Below are 22,835 nucleotides of genomic sequence, written 5' to 3'. Positions count from 1 at the left end.
GGTAAAGCTTGCAGTGGGTAAAACAACATGATCACCATGTTGTTGTTTTTTTTGGGGACTGTGAGGCTTACCTGCCCTTGCCAATCTGTGCCGTTGACCAAGATGAGGCTCTCAGGAAGGGCAGAGTCTGATAACAAAATCTGGTTCAGCTGATCGTACACGACTTTCCTCAGAACCTTCACACACACAGAGAGAGAGAAATGTCCCGGGTTTAAAACCCCCACACATTTACTCTTCAGATGATTCATCTGCACATGCATAATTCATTCATGAGCTCCAAGGGATCCTGCATTAACAGACTGCCTGACTTTTCTTTACTTTTAGGAACGGTGTTCTGGTAAAAAGAGGACAAAGAACAAAAGCAGTTGTTTTCTGTGTAAACCCCTCAGTGGGGAAACATAAAGCCTGAAGGAATAATGCTGCCTGCGATAAGATCCTGGAGAGAGAGAGAAAAACAAAGTCATTAAAATTCTGATGGGAGAGGAGAGCTAATCTTCTACCGGCGTGCTGTGTCCCAGCTCCGGGGATCGCTCCGAGTCGGAGCTGTTGGTGCGTTCGCTCAGAGGCTTGGACAGCTGCCTCTCCTTCATGGGCGTGTTGCTGCTGCGCTTCTGCCTGGGCGTGTGGCCTCCATCCAGTCTGACCACAGGAAAAAAAAACATAACAAAATGATAATAAACCAAAGCGGAATCAGAACCTGGGCAGATTAAGTCACAGATCTACATATTTGTACACTTTTAACGTCAATGTAGTTTTTTAGTGGGTCGGTTTGTAGGTTACCTTGGAGATGCTATAGGCTGCATTTCATTTTTGCTGCTTTTCAGTGGCGTTCGGGGTTTCTCTGCCACAGACACTGTAATGCAGGGGCCAACTTCGGCAAAAAGCTCCTGGTCTGTCAGCTCCTGCGAACACAAATCCAACCATTTTTAATTAATAAAGCTCTAAACACGACTAACAGAGGGGGGGGAAGCACTCGTACCAGCGTGTCCGTCTCTGATGGGATCTCGTCCAGGTTGCGACTGCGGGAGGGTTTCATCTTCTCCAGGGGAGGCAGCTCCCCCTGCTGGGAAAACGAGAGAGGAGCAGTCAGATCGGCTTGATGAAAAGTCAACGCCGGTAATGAAATGAACACACGTTTATGGTGCAGCCGCGATATTCTGCATTAGGAAGAAAACATCATTAACAAAAGCAAGAGGACATAGGGGATATTGGCAGGATCTTGAAATCAGAAGGAGGTAGAAAAGCCAAGTCTCCGTTAATTAAAGTGAACACAGCTGTTTCTTTTTGGTGCGTGTTGTACAAACAGGAACGCTGCAGTTGATGCTTTTATACACCGATGTAAAAAGAGAGAACTGAAGCTGCAGACAGCAGGGAGATGCTGAACTGAGACAGACTGAAACTTCTCTATTAGGCAGATGGTGGCTGTCAAAAAGGCTTACTGGATTTCTGACTCATTGAGAAAACACTGGAAGAACATTTCTCTCATTTTTTATTCTAAAAAGGCTTTCTAAAAGCTTTGAAATGTGGATTCCCCCCCCCCTGCACATCAAGCCAAAGTTATGTTTTTTTTTGTTTTTGTTTTGTTTTTTCATGTTTTTCACTTCATGTGATTCTGGATTCTTATATTATAGTTGGAGTATGTAAAGAACATCCATCAAGTTTTCTTGTTCACTTACTTTAAGCAAAACTAACACCAAACACAAGATGCCAGGGTACTTACTGGACTGAACGTATCTCGGCCCAGACTGCCTTTGCTGTTCAGACTGCCGATCTCCGTCTGCGAGCTGGACTGAGACATTCCTTCAAAAAACGGCCTAAACAAAGAAGACATGAAAAAAAAAAGATATTTTTGTTTCATTTTTCAAAGAACCTGCAGACAAGAACTGAAATATTTTTTCCTTCTTAGAGCAAGGACTCCTTCTGCAGACGGGATTCCTAAAATGTTTCTTCAAATAAAACATGTCAACAGTGAAAAAAATCCCACAGGATATGGATTACCTGCTGTCAAAAAAAATGATTTAAAAGGTTTCAACATTTAGTTCTGTTCCTTGCATTGCTCAAGAAGGAGTAATTGTTGGGATTTGTTTCACAAACCAAATCCTTTAGAGTTAGATACATTTTAGGAAAGCAGATTTCTTTCACAAATTTACCAAATCCATTATATGATTTAATTTAATGAATATTAAATATTTTTCTCATGAAATTTGATCACAGGTAACTGGCGCATCTCAGTCTTTTAACTACAAGTGCAAGTAGTGTTTTCCACCAACAGGGGGAGCTCTGAATTGCCACTGAAGGGTGAAAGTCAGAGTCTAGCTGGTATTCGGTGTGAATCTGTTCAGTTCTGCATTTGAGCCGCACACATGTATTGTGGTTTTGGAGGCCTACTGAGTTTGCGCTAAATTTGCTCCAGGATTCTTGAGTACATTTCCTCCCAGCTCCTAACGGTGCGAAACATTTGCAGGTGACAATATGGTGGGGCAAATATTACCAGAGCAGGAGGGGGCGGAAGAGCGAGCATTTATTTTATACTCTTCCTGGCTTTCATTCTGTTGCTATTCTGGATGCAGAGATAATATCGACACACAGACACACAAATGGCGTCTCCCCTGTTACCTGAGCTTGGGTTTGGGTGTGCTGAGGATGCTGTCGGTCTCCTCCATCTCCGGCCCGCTGTCGCTGGGGTTGTACATCTCCAGGCTGTCGTAGAGCTCGTCCAGATCCTCCTCCACCTCCTGGATCTGCTCCCTCGACACGTGCTCCAAACCGAAACCAACCTGGACCAGACACACACACACACGACACAGATTACTCTCTCTCTGCAATGAACTTTTAACTTACCTCATATACTCGCATCTGTCTATAACACACCTAACAGAGAAGCGAATGGAGATGGTGACTTCCTGTTAGCAGGAATGCTTCCCAAAAGTATATATTCACAGTCAAAAAGAAATCCTGTCAACATAAAAAGCTAGATTTCCAAAATTCAATTTCTAACGTGATATTTGTAAACTGTTTCTCAAAGATTTTCTGCACTTAACAGAAACACTTCCTATTACAACAGCAAACTGAAAGACAATCAGCTTGATTAGAAAAAAACAAACGGAAAAAAACAACCAAGCTGCAATAAGTGTGAATTAAACAAAGCGCTGAAAAAACCCCAAAGTGTGTAAATAAACACATATCGTCTGTTTTGCATTTAAAGATGTATCCACATCTTTATGACTGATGCTTAGTTGCTTATGTTTAGTTGTTATGGTAAAACGACCTGATTTTTGAGAGAAATGGCAGCTAATTTTTTCTTTCTTCCAACTACTTCTTTTAATTCAAAGGTTTTGCTTTTAGCAGCATGTGGCATGTTCATTTTAAACTGTAAATGAAATAAATTTAAAAAAGTACAGACAGCAAAAACAAACACGTAGCACACTAAGCCACCACCCCTTCGTCCTGATAAGCTACTCTTTTGTCTCTTTTGTCCTTCCATCGATCTCTCACACATGCCTGCAAGTCAAAGCCAAGCTGAAAAACGCGCCGACTCTACAGCAAATTGCACCTATAAACCTTGCTGGGAAAGGCACAAGAGGGCATAAAAAAAGAGTAAAGAGAAGAAGAACATACCTCATCGGAGACTTTAAACCTCTTCAGCAAGGCGACAAATTTCTGCTTGATGTTGGGTTGCTGCGAAGGAACATGAGAAAAACAAAAGAGCAGAATAAGGCACTGAGGACATGAATGTTCGATGTATGAGTGTACGAAGGAGTGAAAAAATATAAACCGGCAACATCTAAGGTCGCTTTTCATGCTCAGTGACTCAAAACAACACTTCCTGGAGACGGCATATTTTAGAGGAGGAAATTTCTTATTAAAGTCAAACATTTTGGAGCGAGCAAATTATTGGGGTTATCTAGTTAACGCCTTTCGCCGCAGATGTTTGGCTGAATTATTGCAAAGCACATTTTATTTATGTAACATTCAAAGCCATTTGAAAAAAAAAAAAAGGGAAACATGGTTTATGTAATATTTAATAGGAATGAGTCAGCGGCTTGTTTTTACCCTAAAAAACTGGCTTTTTACTGAGACCCTGTTTAGTTGGACAAATAATCTCAATTTTCTCATATTTTTTTTCTTGTGACTTTTGCAACATATATGTAGGTATTTTTCGAAGCATCTCATTCAAGTATTTTTTATTTAATGAGGCAATGCCCAATAATTAACATGAAGAAAATTATTCCTGACAGGTTGACAAGACAGGAACAAGATTCATTCATTATGGTTCATGATTGTTACATAAAAAAAATTACAAGAAATGTACAAAACAAAGAAAAAAAAAACATAATAATAGATTAAATCTCTGACGGTTAACGCCACGGGGTTCAACTAAAATTCCAAGTAAAGAGTATTGTGTAGTAATGACAATAAAAACTCAGAGTTTTTTGAACATTTTTTTTTATTGCTCATCAAACACAGCATTTTAGATGCTCATTAAACAGATTTCAACTTCCAAAGAGGACTGAGTGTTGGAAGTATTTTAGACTTTAGACCATTTTACAAGCCTAAAGCTTAACTATATTGCACTCTATAATGCATAAAACACACACTGAGCTGTTTTGGCAAGCTTAAAAAAAGTAAGCGTTGCCTGTAAAACCACACTGGTCTGCAGACAGAATTTGTCTAATTTCATAAAATGTTGATCATTTTAGCATATTTCCAAATTCATTTTCACAAAACTGTGAAAATGATTTAAACTGAGGATGAATATGCACAAAATGCAGCTTCATATCGTTAGATGCCTGGAACGACAAGAGGAAATCTGGCTGTTATTTTCATCGCCATTTCATAACAAAACTCCAGTCAACAAACATTCATGCTGGTATTTATACTCATGGAAAAACTATGACATCACAGGCTTCAACTTTGCCTGAACTTAACCTTAAGCAGCCTTCACTTCCAGTGTCTCAACCTTTTGTTGCAAAGCAGGACAAAATGGTAAAAAAAACGAAAGAAAAGGGAGGCAATTCAAACAGGTAGAAATGTACTGATAACCTTTGTTCAATAAAAACAGCAAAACTACATTAGCATTAGAAGATTGAGTCAAACGAGGTTTCAGAGAACTGGAATATCTGAAAGGTTTTGTGCCAACTTCCTCTGATGAACAGACGATGATCAACTTTATCTTTGAAAATGTGAGGTTTTTTTTTTTAATGAATGCTTCAGAGGGTAGGAGTGGCGTGCAGACAGTAAATTCAACATGTTCGTGTTTTGCAGCTGCAGCAGTGCAGGTGTTATCGTTTGAGGTGTGTGAGCTTTTCATTATAAAACACTCCGACACTCCTGCTACAACACACAGCTTACAATCTGCATGCTACGAGTGTGCAAGACTGCACCCGCTCTACGCAGGATTTGATTCTTGTTATAACAGGTTCTTGCTGTGATTTATGTAAATCTTTCTTTCTTTATTTTCTTTTTTTTTTTGTATGGAAATTGGCTGGAATGCCGAGCGCGGGGAACAAGCGGACCAGTGAATAAACCATAAAGGCAAGAGAGGCGAGGACGAGCGAGTCGATACGAGTCAGGGCGGCGTGCGGACGGAGGGGTGGTGGGGAGGGGGGAGTAGGTTCGTGGAGTCAAGTCAAGTCAAATCAGATTTGTTTGAAAAGGCTACCGCGCGAATCGGGTTAGCCGCAAATTGCTTTAGAGACGAAACGAGCCAGGAGACGGAGAACACGAGCGAGACGGGGAGGGACGGAAACGAGAGCGAGGTTCGTCTTACCCTGGTGCTGCTGGCGTTGGGAGGGAGCTTACGCCGCGGCTTCTTCTTCCTCACCTCGTCGTCTTCGTCATACAGATACTGAGAGCGAAACAGAGAAGAAGAGGTCACTGCTAAAGGATCACGTCGTCAGTTCGTCCAGCCTTAAAATGTGCCGTCTTTCCCTTCTGAAAGTAATTATAAATCGTCTTACTGGCAGTGTAAGAAACGGTACTGTGTGCAAAACCCTTTGCCAACAGGGCAGCACTGACTCTTCTTTAACATTTCTTATGGTTGGAGAACACACAGAGGCATCTTTGACCTTTCCTCTTGGCACAGGCTCGCTACATCGCCCAGAGTCTCGGGTCTCCTCTTTTGATATCCTCTCTCTCTTTCACCCCACAGGTTTTCACGAGACAGGTCGCCTTGTTAACAGTTTCTGCGTGGCTACGTTTCGAATCATTATCCTGCCAAAAAATCCGGATCTGTATGAAACATGTCCTGATATCTTAATGAGTTTATGTTGCCATGAACTCTAGCAAGGTTCCCAGAATATTGGCATCAGGGATTCCCGTGAACACGGTGTGCTTTTCCGTATTTACTCTTCGTTTCTTGCCAAGCCCAACCGGGCACGGTTTTAGTTTCAGCTGACCAAAGCAGGCGGTTCTTACTGAAATCCCAGCAGAGGCTAAAAGCTACAGGCCAGTAATTTTTTACAGCGATGGATTACTAATTAGAAGTTAATAGGAAGTTTGATCAACTAAAAAGTCAAGTATGAGTGAAAGACAAACATTCTGTCATGTTTATTTCATAGGATTTGTTTGGGCTACCAACAATTGTGTCTTTTTTAAAAATAAATAATCAATAAATATGTTAATACCTTAAAATAAGCCCAAAGAACCAATTACATTAATTCTATGAAAAATAATCCTTTATGGGAACAGAAACTATTGCGATAATGAAAAAAATTAACAGTATGAACTATTTATTACTTCGTGTGACTGAATGGCACAGCAACCAAAACCCCACAAACATAAATATCGCTACTGAAAAACGTTTCGTTTGTAATATGCTTCTTTAAGACAATAAAGAAGAGTCATTTATATCACTAAGCTGCACGCAGTAATAGCATTTAATCATAATTTGGAAATGAATTGATATTTATTGATGTTCTCATTGAACAAAGTGGACAAAATACCAAAAACCAACAATAGAAGGAGTTTTTCTTTGGAACCTGCTGCGACAATAAATCAAAAGTCTTCATAAGAAAAGAATCATGATATATGATAAACAATATGATGAATCCAAACTCTTACATGAACTTAACCTTAATGATTAATGAATGTATTGTCCTGGTTATTTCCGATCTGGACACGTTGAGGGTTATTTTCATACAAACCCAGGAACCAAAGGAAGGAGTTTCCACTGAAAGGCAGCAAATCACAGAACAGGGATTTCATACAAAAGTGACAGCACCGCATTGTGTTTATGGTACCAGGCCACATCCATTCACCTGTGTATGACTCAGCATTGATTGCTCACAATGTCTATCAAATCTTGCTTTATTTCTCTAAATGTTAGCTTACTTTCTGAAGAGAAACCAGTCGTTTTCCCCCCTGGGACAGAGGTATGAAAACACCTGATATTCTCTGTAGTTGAACCCTTTTCCTCGGCCTCTCCTGAACATTCAACTCCGACACCGCCAAAGGACGAAGAGGCGATGGGAAGGAAAGTACGCCGCTGCATAACCAACCCCACCCTCCATTCATCCTCTCCTCAGCTTCTCTTCATCCCTCCACTTGGAGTCTTTCTAATTTGCCAACACAAAGCTGCAGCGCTCCCGCCTTATCTCCCTCTGCTGTGTGTCTGGCCCCGATAGCCACAGATTCCCTCCACATAGTTCTCTGCCTCTTTGTTTAGCCGTTTTGTTTCGCTCTGAAATCCAATTGGGGTACATGTCTTTTTCTTTATTCTTGCATTGCATTTGCTTTGAGTGCTCAGACTTTAGAGTTGTTTTTGAACAAGAAATAAACGTATGTAGTTCTGGGAATATATTGCTGAACTTCTTGGCGAGCTACGGTTAGGATTTGTAAGAGTAAATATACTTTTTTTTTTCACTGAAACACACCTGCCCATGAATAGGGTCGTCGCTGCCCTCCTGTTCGGATGAGTAGCTCTCTTCCTCTTCTTCAGAATAATTGTCGATGTCTGGGGAGCGATCTAGAGAAAACAGAACGGACGGTAACAACAGCTGGAAGACGAGAGCAAAACGGCAGAGCTGTAAAACAAGCATCCGTACCAGACATCTTCGCTTTGGGTCCCTCGTGGTCGATGGGCTGGCTGGACAGGGAGTAGACTCTGATCTCGGCGACGGGTACAGAAGCATCCTTCAGCTGGCTGTGGAGCCCCAAAACCTGGGCCCCCTCGCTGGGGTGCTGCATCACCTGCAGGGAAGAGAATAAACAACGCCATGGTTAGTTTGTGACTTCCACCATTTATCACATTAAGCTTCTGCTGTTTTTTTTTTTTTTTTTTTTGGTTGAAACAACTTTATTCTTTTACCAACAACATAGAGGTCACAGAGTCTTGCAAAAGTATTCACACGCCTTGAACGTTTCACCAAGTTTGCTACTTTGCAACTGGAAACTTAAATATGTTTTATATGCGACTGGTAATGAAAACGATTAATCGTATGAATCGTGATTAATCGTTTATTGAAATAATCGTCAATTAATTTAGTAATTGATTCATTGTTAGTATAGATACTAAAAAAATGCAATTTGTTGAAAGAACAAAACACCCAGAGCAGTAAGTAAATCAAAACGGTGCAAAAAATATCTACATTTTTCATACAATATTAAAAATTAAAAAACCTTGGTAAATATGTTCCAACCAGGACTCCTCAAATAACATAGTTTAAGCTTTTCCCAGTTCAAATTATGTACAAAAAAGATTATATATATATATATATATATATATATATATATATATATATATATATATACACACACACACACACACACACACACACACACACACACACACACACACACACACACACACAATAAGAACCCCACAAAGAACTACCTTCGGCTATCCAGTCATTAACTGGTTAATCCTAAAACAGGCAGGAACAACTGAACTTTTCATGTGTTGATGTTAGAAGTGATTTTCACCTGCAGATGATCAAGCTTACACTAGGGAATAAAATTTTGTTTTTTTATTTTAAAAAAGGAGTTGAATTATTTGTTTGTGTTTTTTATGCATTTCTAATCCTGTATATAAAAAAAGCTTAAATGGTTAAATAAAAAATCTGCAGTTGCAATTTTCATGATTAATCACCAAAATAATCAATAGAATACTCAATTACTACAGTAATCATTATGCAAATGCAATAAGCCAACACAAAAGAGTGAATAATTGAAGCGGAAGCCAGAGACGGCATTAATCAGAGAAGCAGCTAAATGGCGCATGGCAACTTTAGAGGAGCTGCAGAGATCCACGGCTCAGGTGGATTCATCTGTTGACACTGCAATCTTTAGTCATGTGTTCTGGAAATCTGGTCTTTACGGACGATAAATGCCCACTGTCCTGCATCCTCTAGCTGTGCCTCTGCTCCACCGATTCAGACTGCTGCATTGCAAAGCAGTCAAGAATTAATGCAAACCAAAACAAAAGAGGAGAAAACACGAACAAGCGATTCATAGATTTCCCGCATGTCTGCGGCCAGCAGCGGCATTTCTTCCTTTCCGCTTGGGAGTGTGTGTACTGAATGACATCCCGTCTCTGTCAGCAGTCTGGTCACACTGACAGAGTTAATGAAGTCTGAGCAGCTTATTATGGAGACAGCCGTGGCCACAGATTAAAGAGAGACATCACAGCCATACATCCGTCCGCTTGGCTCGCTCGGTGCCCTTCGCATGTATCGAACGCTGCCAGGAGCCCGGAGAACCTCGCTGCTGTTGCTAATTTTAACCGGTTTTCCACGCTGAAGAACAAATTATGCAAATCTGGCAAACCGCACAATCACCCAATCATCCGACTGTTTTTGTTGTGGATTTTTTTTTTTAAATTCACCGTCAAGAGGCCGGAGCCAGTGATGGATTTGCTGCTGCAGGTTCGTTCTTTGAAAACGACAGCAGAGCCTTTTAAAAATCCATTAAATTTCCACCTCTCCCTCGGCTGCTTTTGTCCATTACGCTGAACCGCAGAACGCGACAAATTCTCTCCGAAAATACACTTTTTATCCCGGCGATAATTGCGGCATTTAAAATAAACCTCCCTCATTCTTCTCACTACTGGCACAGGGCTAACGTTGAGGAAAAAGCAAAACAAAACAGAGGCACAGAAAGCCGAGGCTGCAAGGAGCACGGCAATATAAAACAACCTGAGCTTTGCGAGGCTGGAAACCTGTTAAATAATCACTTTTGATACGATTTGAACTTAAATGGGGCAAGTAATTACAGATATTTGGGGTCACTGCCTTTCTGAATCAGATCAGTGATTGAGTGATCAAAATATTGAAAATGTTTGACATTTTTTCCTTCCTAATTTCTTAAACAAAAAAACAAAAAAAATTCCACCAACAGCATGTATTTCTTAGCTTAGAGGAAAAAAACTAAGAAAACCAGAAGAATAAAAGTTACACAATTCCACTGATGGGGAAAGTCTTGTAATCTCTGTTTGATTCAAAACTAAAACCTCTAGCCAGGAAATTGCAGAAAAGTTTTTTTTTCTTTGATGTTTTTCTATGTGTCTTACTATAATGTAAATGACACACACACACACACACACACACACACACACACACACACACACACACACACACACACACACACACACACACACACACAAAACAAGGATTGTGAAATAAATTAAATGTTAGGCTTAATACAAGAGCATGCCACACTTTTCAGATTGTATTTGCACAAAGGGGTCGGAGACAATACTCTACGTCCTTTTCGTCCCGCTTCACAATTCTGCGTTACGTCGCGTAAAATCTCAACGGAGTTTGTGGCTGTGGTGTAACACGATGTGGAAATGTTCCACAGGCTGTAAACATAATGAGTTCAGGCCTTTCTCGCAAAGCGAGTTTGCATTTGTGGCTCTTGCCCTTTGTGGAACACTTTGCAGCCAACTTGTCAGTTGGAAGAGCTTCATGCAGAAAATTTGCCTTTATTTTATATGCATAGGCAGCCGGAGGCAGGAAGCAGGCAGCAGCAGCAGCACAGTAGAGTAACCCTCCATTTAGGATGGGGGGAAGGCCTCTCATCCGAGCAGACAGTCTGATACGGTGCGGCATGTACGATCCGAGCTTATGCCGCTCCTGTATTTTTGTGCACTTGAAAGAGTCTTGGCTAATTTTAGAGCACGTAAACTTCCTCAGGAGCACATCCATTACCTGATGAAGTCTGCGTTCTTCCTCTTTTCTGTGCTTTCCGAGCGCCGATCTGAGATATTACTATTTGTTCAAGAAATTTCCTGCAGTGAATAATTTTGACTTTTACTTTTACACCCGGCCTCTGAAAGCAACATCCAGACATTTATAGCAAATAATGAACCTCCAAATGCTAACACACAGGTACACACGCACACAGTAGATCCAGTCCCTTTTGAAACAGCTTCACATTGCAGGAGGGAGACGACACAGGGAGCTTTTGGCAGAGGAGACTTAAACCTAATTGGAAGTTTGATGTATGGTGACATTTGTTGAGGCCATAAAGAGACGGCCAGGCCAAAGATTGAAAACTGGCGTCTGATTTTTAGTGCGCTAGCTCGAATTGAGTTACGACGAAGGTTAGCATTAAATAGGTTTCAAGAGGCCGGAGGTAATTGAAATTCTCTAAAGGTAGGAAGTGGAGACAAGAAAGAAGTGGATGTAGATGATAGTACACCAGCAGCCGTTTCAGTGGCTCAACAGGGTTTCTGCAGGTTTCACCGACTCAAATTTAAGACCTTTTAAGACCATTATGAATGAAAATTAAGACATGTATCATGACTGAAATGTACAAAAGAAAATGGCATAATTTGTACTGAAGTAGCGTCAAACTTTTTTTGCACATTATGAGAATGAATTTAACATCATACAGGTTGGCAACAGAAGTTTGCTAGCAGCCGAGACAAATGTCGTTCAGCTAACTGGCGATGATGCAAAAATGCTAGCCAGCTAGCAAATGCTTACTAGCAGCTAGTTAACGTTAGCCTCAACGGCTTCCTGTGATGGAATGTAATGATGGCTGCGTGTGACTCAAACGTTTTGCCTGACAGAAAAGTCCTACAAGAAAAATAAACTAAATAGCGTAAATGTCCTGCGACGACATGCAATGTAAGACCTGTGATTAACGTATTCAAGGCCAACTTACATATTTTCTTATGAATGTAATACATTTTAAGGCCTTAATATTAGGTACATACATTTAATATTTTTTAAGTCAGACACCCTAATTGACCAAATTGACCAATGATATGTTGCTGATCTGAAATAAATAAATGTATTATTTTTAAGTTCAATGTTCAACAGCAAAGTTCAAAGAAATATTTATCCACCAGAATTTTTATGACTTTACAAAAATAATTTTTTCACACTCAAATTTCCAGTTTTCAATACTTTTTAGCTAATTTTACAACCATATAAAAATGAGATGTATATATAGAATTCATTTCTGATAGTTCTGCAGATATCAGGCTAGAAACGCAGATGGTTCGATGGGCACAATGATAAAACTGATACAGCTTTAATAAATGGAAAGAAGTAAAGTCATAAAGATTGATTTTTCCCCCCAGATTGTATATGAACTCTTTTTTTTTATTAATGGAAGCATCATAACATAATATTGACATTTGCCAGAAGCTCCACACCAGTTGAGTATCTAATTGTTGGTGGAGCAAATATTTTAAAACCACTTCTCAGGAAAAATGTGATATAAAAAAAAATACTGCACATGGCAGAAAATGTAAATACTGAAACTAAAATAAAATCTAAAAAAATTTAACAATAAGTATTCCTGAGGCACCGCTTCCTGAATGCTGGAAAGCGACACTTTCTAAAGTGAGAGCTAAGTGTTTTAGGGTTTAGCTTATGCTAAAAAAAAAAGTAAGTAAAAGGAGTGAAAGAACGAAAAAGGAGAATCAGAACTCCACTGTCTGATTTTGATTGCAATACCTCGGCCATGTTGATGAGCCCCAGAGCCAGGGTCTTGTAGCCCAGGATGGTCCGGTTCTTGTATCTCTTCCGCCGCTGCAGCATGATCTGAAGCTTGTTGGCATCCCTCTTCAAGAAATGTGGGTACTGCAGATACAAACACACACACACACACACACACACACACGCACACACACCTTACAGGTGAGCAGATGAACTATGGGTACATAGCGATAAAACAATTACACTGATGCCTGAATAATTAGATGGATCTTAATGGGTTGTTGCAGGAGACTTTATCACCTCCTGTATTTCTCCATGTTCTCCCCCAACACCAAACCACTTAGTCACATCCAAACTATGACATAACCCGTCATTAAGGATCTTGCTAGCTGTACTATAATTGGAACAAACTGGCTCCTGGAACAACGTTGAAAGCCGTGACAAGACTCTGCTGCTTAGTTTTAATGGGCTTCTCCGCTGCTGCAGCGCCGCGGACGCTATAGCCGGTTTAATGTATAATGTATAATGTCTGGCTCAGTGCGCACGCCACGGTCCGCAGGGAGACACTCTCTGACCTTTTTGCAGCGTTCAGCACAGGAGCACCGGGGAAAATAAGGATGGGAAGATTTGGAGCAGAAGAAACACTACAGGGAAGTAGATTAACCGTTCTCTGCGCGAGTGCACAGAGTATACGTCAGAGAGAGGCAAATGTGCATGATCTCCGTATAAATAACACCGGATTTTTTTTTTTTTTTTGTTTAAGTTTGGAAAACCGCAGCAGACTGGTCACACTACCAGCAGGTGGATTTTTTTTTTGTTGTTGTTGTTTTCGATGAATAACAGAGTCGGGGCGCGGCGGTTCCCTGTGAGCGTCTGATTCTGTACCTGCAGGGAGAAGGTGAGCTGCAAGTCGGTCTCCGTCAGTCCTGCCGAGGAGAGCAGGATCTCATTGGAGCGCAAGATCCGTTTGGAGCCCTGATGAGGAGACGGGGAGAGGAGATGAGCGAATCTGAAGGAAACGATTTGCTGTCGCACAGAGAAAGTCCTAAACCGCACAGTAAAACTTAGTGGAGAGAAACAACGCTGGAACAACAGAATATATTGGCTTATAAAGATGGAAAATGAGGCAGACATCAGCAAGAATGTTTCAAGAGGAGAAAAGTACAAGGCCTTGAAGAACTAGACAGACACACAGAGGGGGAGCTTTTTATTTAGCACGTTGTCAATTTAGAGCTACAATCTTCAGTGGTTTTTTTATTGGGATTTAGTGTTGTAAAGCAACAAAAAATAATGAGTGGAAGTAAAATGATCCATCTTCCAAATATCTTTGCTAATAAAAATCTTAAAAGTGTGGCATGTTATGCATTTTATCTTTATGTATGCTCTCCAGACCACCTTTAATTGCTCCTCTGGGGATAAAGTACGCTTGCCACACTCTTCAGATTTGTGAGAAAACTGACAACCAATCCGGAAAGGAAACAAATAGCAAAATTTGTGGATTTAACGTGACAAAATGTGATAAGTTTGTAAAGCCGTTTTATTTTGACATTTCTGATTTTGTCCGTCTGAATCAGCTGCCGGCTAGAAGTAAGAGCTACACACACTGAGAAACAAAGGCTTTCAGCTCTGCTATGTCTCTAGATAATTTAAAGTTAAGCGTCCTTGGCAGAGTGTCGGGGAGGAAGTGCATCTAGACCCAATAGCCTGCCTGGAAAAAAAAACAATGAGAAACTTTCCAGAAGGAAAAGAAAATAGGAAAACAGAATTTGTTCAGGAACTTGGAATCATCTACTGGGCTACTTTTCTCAATAGAAGCAGACCTCAAGCCTTTAAGTCCTATAATTGGATTCTCCTGATTAAAGCAGCAGACATAATTGCTAAATGCAAGCTCAGTTAACTAAGGAGAACTTTGTTGATGAGATTTAAGGAAGCCTCGGCCATTTTGTTTGGCTCAGAGTTTTCGTCTGGTGAGAAGTTTGGAAGTAAACCGCCCCATTTTCTTGGTTTCGCCCCTGAAGCCGTCGTCGCCATCGTACCTGCAGCTTGACGGCGATGACCACCGAAGTGAGATCTTTGTCCAGCTCCTTCAGCATGATCAGCTTCTTCAGGGTCAGGTTGAAGAGCCTGCAGGAAGAGAAAATAAAACAACAACAACATGAGATCAGATCCAGTATTCAGCGTACTCACGGCGGTTAGCCTGAGTTCACAGCAAAAACGAAAAATGATCAACAAGCCAAAAGCGATCCATTTGTTCCCCACAGAGCTCAGCCCTTTGAAGAGGTTCTTTGCGAGGCAGATTAACCACTTTGATGACACTTTTATCAGCCTCCCCTTAGATTTCTGTCTGGCTTATTGCTTCATTTATACCAGCGGGCATCTTCTGACAGGAAAAGAAATCGCAGCATCTTCCAAAGTAAAAAAAAAAAAAAAAACCTGATGTAGAAAAAGATGGATTCTTATTTATCAGATTATCTAGATTTGAAATAAGGAAATAAGGACTGGTTTTCAAGATGAGCTGCTCCAATCTTAAAATTGGGTCAGATTTTTTTTTTTTTTTACATTTAGAATTTAGTTACAAACTTGACAAAGATTCACCTTCAACAAGATCTGCAAAATATATTACAAATCTATACAATCACCGAAAAAATACATCAGAAGATTTTTATTATATTTACTTAAAAGCACAACACAAAAAAGCACAATTGCAAAGTGTAAAAAAAAAAAAAAAGTACATCGTTCTATTCCAATTATATGAGATGATTTTGGACTTTGACTAGACCATTCTAATATGTGTATGTGCTTTGATCTGAATCCTTCTGTAAACTTGCCTGTATGTTCAAAGTTGTCAGACATACATGTGAAAATTTGTCACTTGCTTTTTATTTCATAATTATTTGCTACTTCTTACATGACAGTTAAATTCCACCAGTAATAATTATATATATATATATATATATATATATATATATATATATATATATATATATATATATATATATATATATAATTTTTTTTTATGTTTCTGGTTATAATCTGAACAAAGACATGTTACCACAGGTCAACTCAACCCTATATTACTGAGATTATAGCATTAACTGTTTAATGTCGGGGTGAAGTCTCACAAACTGCTCTGCTACGGTGCAGAGATTTTAATTCCTCCCTCCGAAGAAGCACGTTTGACTCAAATGAAAACTGAAATTAAAAGGAGGCGTCGAAGGCGGCTCAGCAGTTTATCTGACAAGACGCTGCAAAGATCCTCTCCAGCCCACGACTCAGACTGAAAATAGTTTTGCTATTCTCGTTGGGAAGCCAAGACTCTTTTATTTCCCCGATTGAAGATGACGATAACGTCAGAGCACCGCAAACAAAAACCCTTGAACCAAAACTGCGACTCTTCGCGTCAAAGGAGTGAAAGGAAACGAACCGAAGGCCAAAGCCAAGCTGAGACACTTGAACTGTTCAAAGGCGCAAAGAGGGACGTCTTCTGAGATGTACTGTAAGAGCCGACGGTGAATCAGACAAACCCGAGCTGAGGGGTCAGGGGTCAACAGTGAGGGGGTTAGGAGCGAGGCAGAAAAAAAATACACATAAAATCATAAACAAAAGACTGAAAGATGATTAGAGAAAAGATGGGGAAACCAAGAAGAAATAAAGAGGGAAGATTTTATTTTTAAGTATTATGTATTTATTGGTTTCCTTATTGTTCACCTTCTTAGTCTTACCGGCACTTATACGTTTTTGATTGACAGGTTTTGTGTTTTTAACCTCCGTTGCTTAAAGCGTTGGAATTTCCCATCACACCGTCTAGATAAATATTAATTGCTGTCGCGCTGTTGTTTTTATTGTGATTTGCTGTAAAGCTTAATTGCCCGTCGGGACATGAATAAAGATCCGAGTATGAAGCCGTCAGACAAAGAGAGAACCAGACATCAAAACCGGGAGAGATAATGAAAGAAGGGGATGTGACAATGATGGCTGACAGCCTCAACAGTATGAGAAATAAAAGTGAGGGAGGGAAAAAAAAATACTCCTTTTCTTTTGTCTCAAAAATAACAAAAACAACCAAAAGACCTACATGGATACATGATCCAGAGATGAAAAGATCACATGATGACATATGTGGAGAACTTCTGAAACCTAAACACACGGAGTCAACATTAATAACCACTATGAAGATTAAAGGCAGAGCGAGTGGACAGAAAACTCTCTCTTTTTCATCCAAAACACATCTCTCCCAATCATCCGCCGCCTCTCATCTCACCCAGACCTTCCACCAAATCCTCTCCGCTCACCCGCTTTCATCTCTCTCCAAAGTGCTCGCGTTCCACGCGCTGAAAGGGGCAACTTTCTTTCGACTGCTGATGAAACCGGCGAGACGACTCAGCTGCGCGCACTCTGAGCCTCTCTCCTTGAAGCCGAGGCTTTCCGGCTCGCGATAAAAAATGAACAAAAAAAAAAAAAAGGGAGGCTGAAGCTATGAATACAATCAAATCAATTTTTGCTTACCGTTAGAGAGGGGGAGAGTTAAGTGGGTATGCAGCATCGGACTATCTTTAAGGTTGGGTTGCAGCGCTGGATCATGGCTTATGGGCATTTCTTCTAACTCTCCATAAGCAAAACACCTTAAAACATCTTTGAAGATGGGGGGGGGGGAATCACATATTTTAAAAATCTCAAAGCCATCTTTTACAGGGTTTCTGCAGGTTTCACCAACTTAAAATTAAGACTTTTTAAGACCACTATGGATAAAATTTAAGGCCTGTTTCACAACAGAAATGTACAAAAACACTGCATATTTTTATATGGTAGCAGTGCCGAGCTTTTTTGCATTGAACATGCCAGTGGCAAAGACAAACGTCATCCGACTAACTGACGACAAATTTGCACTTACTCCTGATATATGCAAAAAAATGCTAGCTAGCTAGCTGGGCTATGTTAACAGGTAGTTAGCTGTAGCATCAACCGATTTGAGTAACGGAACAGAATGAAGACGTCTGGATGCGACTCAAACATTTTTCTGATAGAAGGGTGTGCTGCGGTGGCGCAGGGGTTAAGCACAGTCCACATATGGAAGCCTCAGTCCTCGACATGGCTGTAGCAGGTTCAATTCCCGACCTGGCGACCTTTGCCGCATGGCTTCCCCCTTCTCTCATGACCCACTTTCCTGTCAACTGTCAAATAAAGGCCACTAGAGCCAATAAAACTTTTTAAAAAAAAAAAACATTTTTCTGATAGAAAAATCCAGTGAAAAAAATAAAGTACATAGATTATACGAGAGCAAACTGTCCAGCAACAACAAATTTAAGACCTTTAATGTCTTAAATTACATATTTAAGGCCAATTTGCATTTTTTTTATGCAAGTGTCTTGATTTGAAATACCTGACTTAAAATTTCTTAGACATTTTAAGGATATGTGGACACCCTGCTTTTAGTACTAGACTGTACTTTTTATACTTCCTAAAATATGAAAACCTACAGCTAAATTTTTTTCTATAAGCATCAGTGCTTTAAACTAACTGCCACACCTAAATTAGTCTCAGGTACTCAAGTGTCAGGCTCCAAGGTGTAGATTAAACCCAGGATTGATGGCTTCCCGACAGACATCCGTTTAGGTGCAATAAATCTCCCAGTGAATATTATTTGCCTTATATCATTTCCATTTTGAGGGGCAGCAAATGTCGTCAGCGGAAGCTGCTCTGTAAGATTTTTTTTTCATCAATCACAGACCTGATGAGACAGTTCATGTTTATGGGACTGTGGGGAGCTTCATCAGGCTTCACAGCTGTGAGTTATCGCCGCTGAAAGTTCCCAAAACTCCTTAAAAACTGGATGTTATTGCTGATGTTAAGCATCTGAAATGTTTGCCGAGTCAGGGATGGGGTGACGATTTAAAATCTCTGAAGAACATCTTAATTTATTGCAACAATTCCAAGTGATGTTTAACATGATTACTCCAGCTATGAGTGCTGAGATGATGCAACGCCTGGATTGTTTCCAAATGTCCCTGCAGATAAATTTGCAGTAAACAGTACATCATTGTTGTTCTGTGCCAGTGTTGCACAAACTGCTTTGCAGGTACTAAAAGATTTTTATTAATACAAGTGAATTATTTTAGTAAGCGATTATTTTGACAATTACTTGGATTAAAAAAAATGCTACATTCTACAGGCTTACATTTAAGCCTTTTTTTAAATACAGTATTAGAAATAAAATGAATGAAACTAAAATAATTAAAGTTATTTTTTAAAATAAGAAAATAAACATCTTGTCTAAAATACAACAGCACAGCATTCTGAACCAGGTGAAGCTAAAACTATGCCACTTGGAAAGTTTTGGCTAAAAATAAAAGTGTTTTATCTTAAATAAAAATGTATATTATTTTAGTTTTTAATGTTCTGAATGTTATTTTTTTCTCAGCATACATACTCCAGTTAACGATTAATTGATTACTAAATTAGCTGACGATTATTCCAATTATCGATTAATCAAGATGAATCCGATTAATCGTTTCAGCCCTAAATGCATGACATCGAGTTAAATATGAATGTATTCTGAAAAATTCCAACTACGAGTTAAAATTGATTTCCAAAAACTCCTCTTGGACTTTTTTTTTCTTTGTAACTTAAATTTCTTCCAAGCTCCCGACCGCCACCCAGTCAGAGTCCGGTCACCGAAGCCGCTGGAGGGGAATCACATGGTAAAGGTCAAAACAGTCCACCACTTCTGACTCGTCACCTCAGGATCCCGTCACGGCGCCTCAGCGGCAGCCACTGCACATCATTATCAATCAGAGCGAGAAGAAATGCCAAGGACAGCTGAGGATGATTCAAAGACAGATGAATCATTGTCTGATGACAACGGGCACAGCAGCACCGTCCTTGCGTGTGGAGCGTTTTGACCGGAAAATACGAAACCAGGTTCTTTTTTCCTTTCTTCCAGCACCAGCAATTACGAACCGACCTGTACACAGAGGCGATATAATTATAGGTTGCAGAGTGTAATGGCGAAAAAAACAACAAACCCATTTGTCTTTGTGGGAGCAAAGCTAATCCAGGATTTTGATTAATTCCCAACAGGACTGAGCCCTGTCAGAGCCAAATCTATTTTTCATGCAGATAATTGGATCCCACCCTTGGATACTGATGGTAAAAACTCTGCACTTGTTGGTGTGCAGCAAAATCGATTGTTGCCCTCTTCCGAGGCTCTTCCCTTTGTTTTATCTCTTTCTTCGTCTCCGTCTGTTTTCTTTTTTGTCTCTCGGAAGGGAAATTTGCCTTCGCAAAACGTCTGGAGAAACTAAACCGAAAGGGTTTTGGGTAGATTTTGGGTGCTGTACAGGGACGCGTACGAGGAAGAACCATCTCTGTTTGGATCCACGTGATCTCTCACATCTCATTGTTAGAACAACCGTCAACAATCTGATGGCCAAACCACAACTACCACAAGTGAATGTGAATTAACATAAACTTTTGCTTTAGTTCCTCTAATGCCCACTTGTTTGACTCCAAAAAAGTAAAATGCTTCCCCTGAAAATCGTGTGTTTACAGTTTTTCCTTAGAACACATTAGTTTCACTTCCTCTGATGACAAGTAGTTCCAAAGAAACGGTAGACTAGAAGTACACAAGATTTGGGGAAGTTTATTACAGAGAACAGTGGAGAATAAAATGGTTTATGCTCATGAAAAACAATTCATTTTTGATTAAATGACGTGGATGTGAAGTAGTTCTCTGGGGTTAAATCTGAAAATGGACGATGAGGTTGCGATTTCAAAGTTCCAAAGGGTTCATACGTTGAGTTTTAGGTTTTTGCATCAGATTTTTCCCTCTGAAAATAACTTGGTAATGGGTACTGAGATTTTGTGCCGATATGGTTGAAGAAAATTCTATTTCCCGTCATTTATCAGTTTGCTGTGGATGATCAGGAGACAGTAAGGTCAATCTGCGCGTCATCAGCATATCTACGAAGATTGGTGTCATGTCTCCTTATGCCAATATCAAATATGATACACAATATTGGAATAAAAACACTTGAGTTTACAGTGGATGCCAAGAATTTATTGATCAATAAATCAACCTGGTGCATCAGGGGGTTAGTCCCTTCACTGTTGCAAGTCTTCAGTTTTTATCTTGTCAAACCAGGTCATTTTTTTTTTTTACAGGCTGCACAATGAAAAGCAAGCACAACGGAGATAGTTTGCTGAAGAATCCATTTACTGTGTGTGTGTGTGTGTGTGTATGTGTACGTTTATGTTGTTTACTGACTGAATACGTTTGTCGTTAAAAAAAAAAAAGAAAGAGAAAAACTCTCTATAAATCTATAGGACAGGCAGAAAAAGGCCCCCCCAAGTCTGAATCACTGCAGCTGAATAGACGCTTAATGCACCTTTGACAGATACGCCTCGTATTTTCCCGGCAGTAGCTGATATTTGATTGTTTATTTGTTGAGAGAAAAAGGCCTGGGTGGATGAAACGAGGGGGCTGAAGGAGGCAGAGAACGGTTCGATAATGTCTGTGGGCAGACTGACCTATGATATTCTAGAAAGGCCCGTCTCTGGAGGAGCAAAAACAGCATGCCTGTCCAACAAGATGAAAAATCCAACACACACACACACACACACACACACGAAAGACATCAAAGTCCATCTAGTGTGTGTCTAAAAGTAAGACTTATTTAAATGATTTATTCTTTAGTCGTGGCATGTTTAAATAATAAACTTGAGTACCCTTTGTATAACAAGCTTCCAGATTAGCAATAGGCTTAGCTTATTTCTCTTATCATTTAATCAATTAGATGGAGAGAAAATGATAATTTTAACTAATAATGTGCTACATATTAGTTAGCTTTTCATGCCTAAATAATTGATAGAATAAGAAGAGAAGTGCTGTATCCTCCAAAAGCACTCTTGAACCTTTTCACATCTTTGTCAAGCTACAAGAAATAAACTTACATATTATGAAATTCTAAAAAGTGTTCTTTGTATTTGTATTCAGTCCCATTCAAAGTCCAAAGCCCAACTTGATTTAGGACTTGATTGCTGTCCATCAAATCTGATTGAACTTTGATTATCTTCCAAAGAAGAAGGGGCATAAACTTCAGTCTCTAGATGTGCAGAGCTAGTAGAGCCATAGCTTCCAAAATGAAAAGTGGTTCAACAAAGTGTTGACTAAAAAGGGCTGAATACAAATCCATACCAGTCTGATGCCACCAGGCCCCAACCAAGGTGTATTGGGCAAGGTCTTTCCCAGTGACCACTAGAGGTAGATACTCTACCTTGTTAGAATAAGTGCGTATAAACAATGAACAGATTTTTTTAGTCAACTTTATCCTTTTTTCCCTCCCCTCTTCATTTTCCTTGCCCATCATTTTTCTTCTTTACGGCCTGTCTTTTCTATTATCGCACACTAGCCATCTTCCTCCTCTCCATCCTCCACACTCGATCCAACTCTTGTCAACATAACTTCACCTCTTCACTGACTTAAAGACTACAAGAAGACAGCCGCTGTCCTCCCTCCCTTACATAACGGTAACTCTCCTTCCCCAAAGCGCCTGCTTCACGTCGTCTCCTAAAGTAACACGCCGTTCCCTCAGAGGTGATGATCAACGGCGGTGTCGGGGGCCTGTCACCGTGCAACCTTCCCCTTTTTACGAGCTGCTTCCTTCGGCTCATCTCCTTCAAACTCATTATCATTCGATCACATGGATTAGTCTGTGCGGAACACAAAGCCGGGCCAAGGCCGTTTCTCATTCGGACAACAGAGCAGCACACGCTCACTTAGGTCCAACGTCTTACGGATGACAGAACGCACAAGTTGCAGGCCAGATAACAGAAAAAGGAGCCAAAATGTTCAGCTTACACCACCTAATTAAACCAGTTTACATGAGTAACTCCAACGTACCATTTAAAGCAAGTTATCTACTGTAAGACAGACAAGTATTTACGTCA

General features: G+C 40.1%; 1 protein-coding gene across 2 annotated transcripts in view; it reads right to left on the bottom strand.

Annotated features, from left to right (window-relative positions):
* Nucleotides 1–22,835, bottom strand: part of pacs1b (phosphofurin acidic cluster sorting protein 1b) — a 62,341-nt gene that overhangs the window by 7,479 nt on the left and 32,027 nt on the right. For both annotated transcript variants that reach the window (XM_088015911.1, XM_014986700.2), the window contains exons 2-14: nt 14,927–15,014; nt 13,776–13,865; nt 12,909–13,034; nt 8,046–8,190; nt 7,875–7,966; nt 5,771–5,848; nt 3,619–3,678; nt 2,617–2,777; nt 1,721–1,814; nt 980–1,063; nt 781–902; nt 501–639; nt 72–176 (exon numbers count right to left, since the gene is read on the bottom strand). In XM_088015911.1, the coding sequence (XP_087872037.1) occupies nt 72–176; nt 501–639; nt 781–902; nt 980–1,063; nt 1,721–1,814; nt 2,617–2,777; nt 3,619–3,678; nt 5,771–5,848; nt 7,875–7,966; nt 8,046–8,190; nt 12,909–13,034; nt 13,776–13,865; nt 14,927–15,014 (1,384 nt within the window). The remainder of the gene's footprint in view (nt 1–71; nt 177–500; nt 640–780; nt 903–979; nt 1,064–1,720; nt 1,815–2,616; nt 2,778–3,618; nt 3,679–5,770; nt 5,849–7,874; nt 7,967–8,045; nt 8,191–12,908; nt 13,035–13,775; nt 13,866–14,926; nt 15,015–22,835) is intronic.

Source organism: Poecilia mexicana, unplaced genomic scaffold (genome assembly GCF_051168715.1).
Source record: "Poecilia mexicana isolate PSO_F unplaced genomic scaffold, ASM5116871v1 scaffold_18, whole genome shotgun sequence".
Classification (NCBI taxonomy): Eukaryota; Metazoa; Chordata; class Actinopteri; order Cyprinodontiformes; family Poeciliidae; genus Poecilia; species Poecilia mexicana.
The sequence above is the reverse complement of the archived record's forward strand: the minus strand, read 5'-3'. Positions and strand labels throughout refer to the sequence as shown.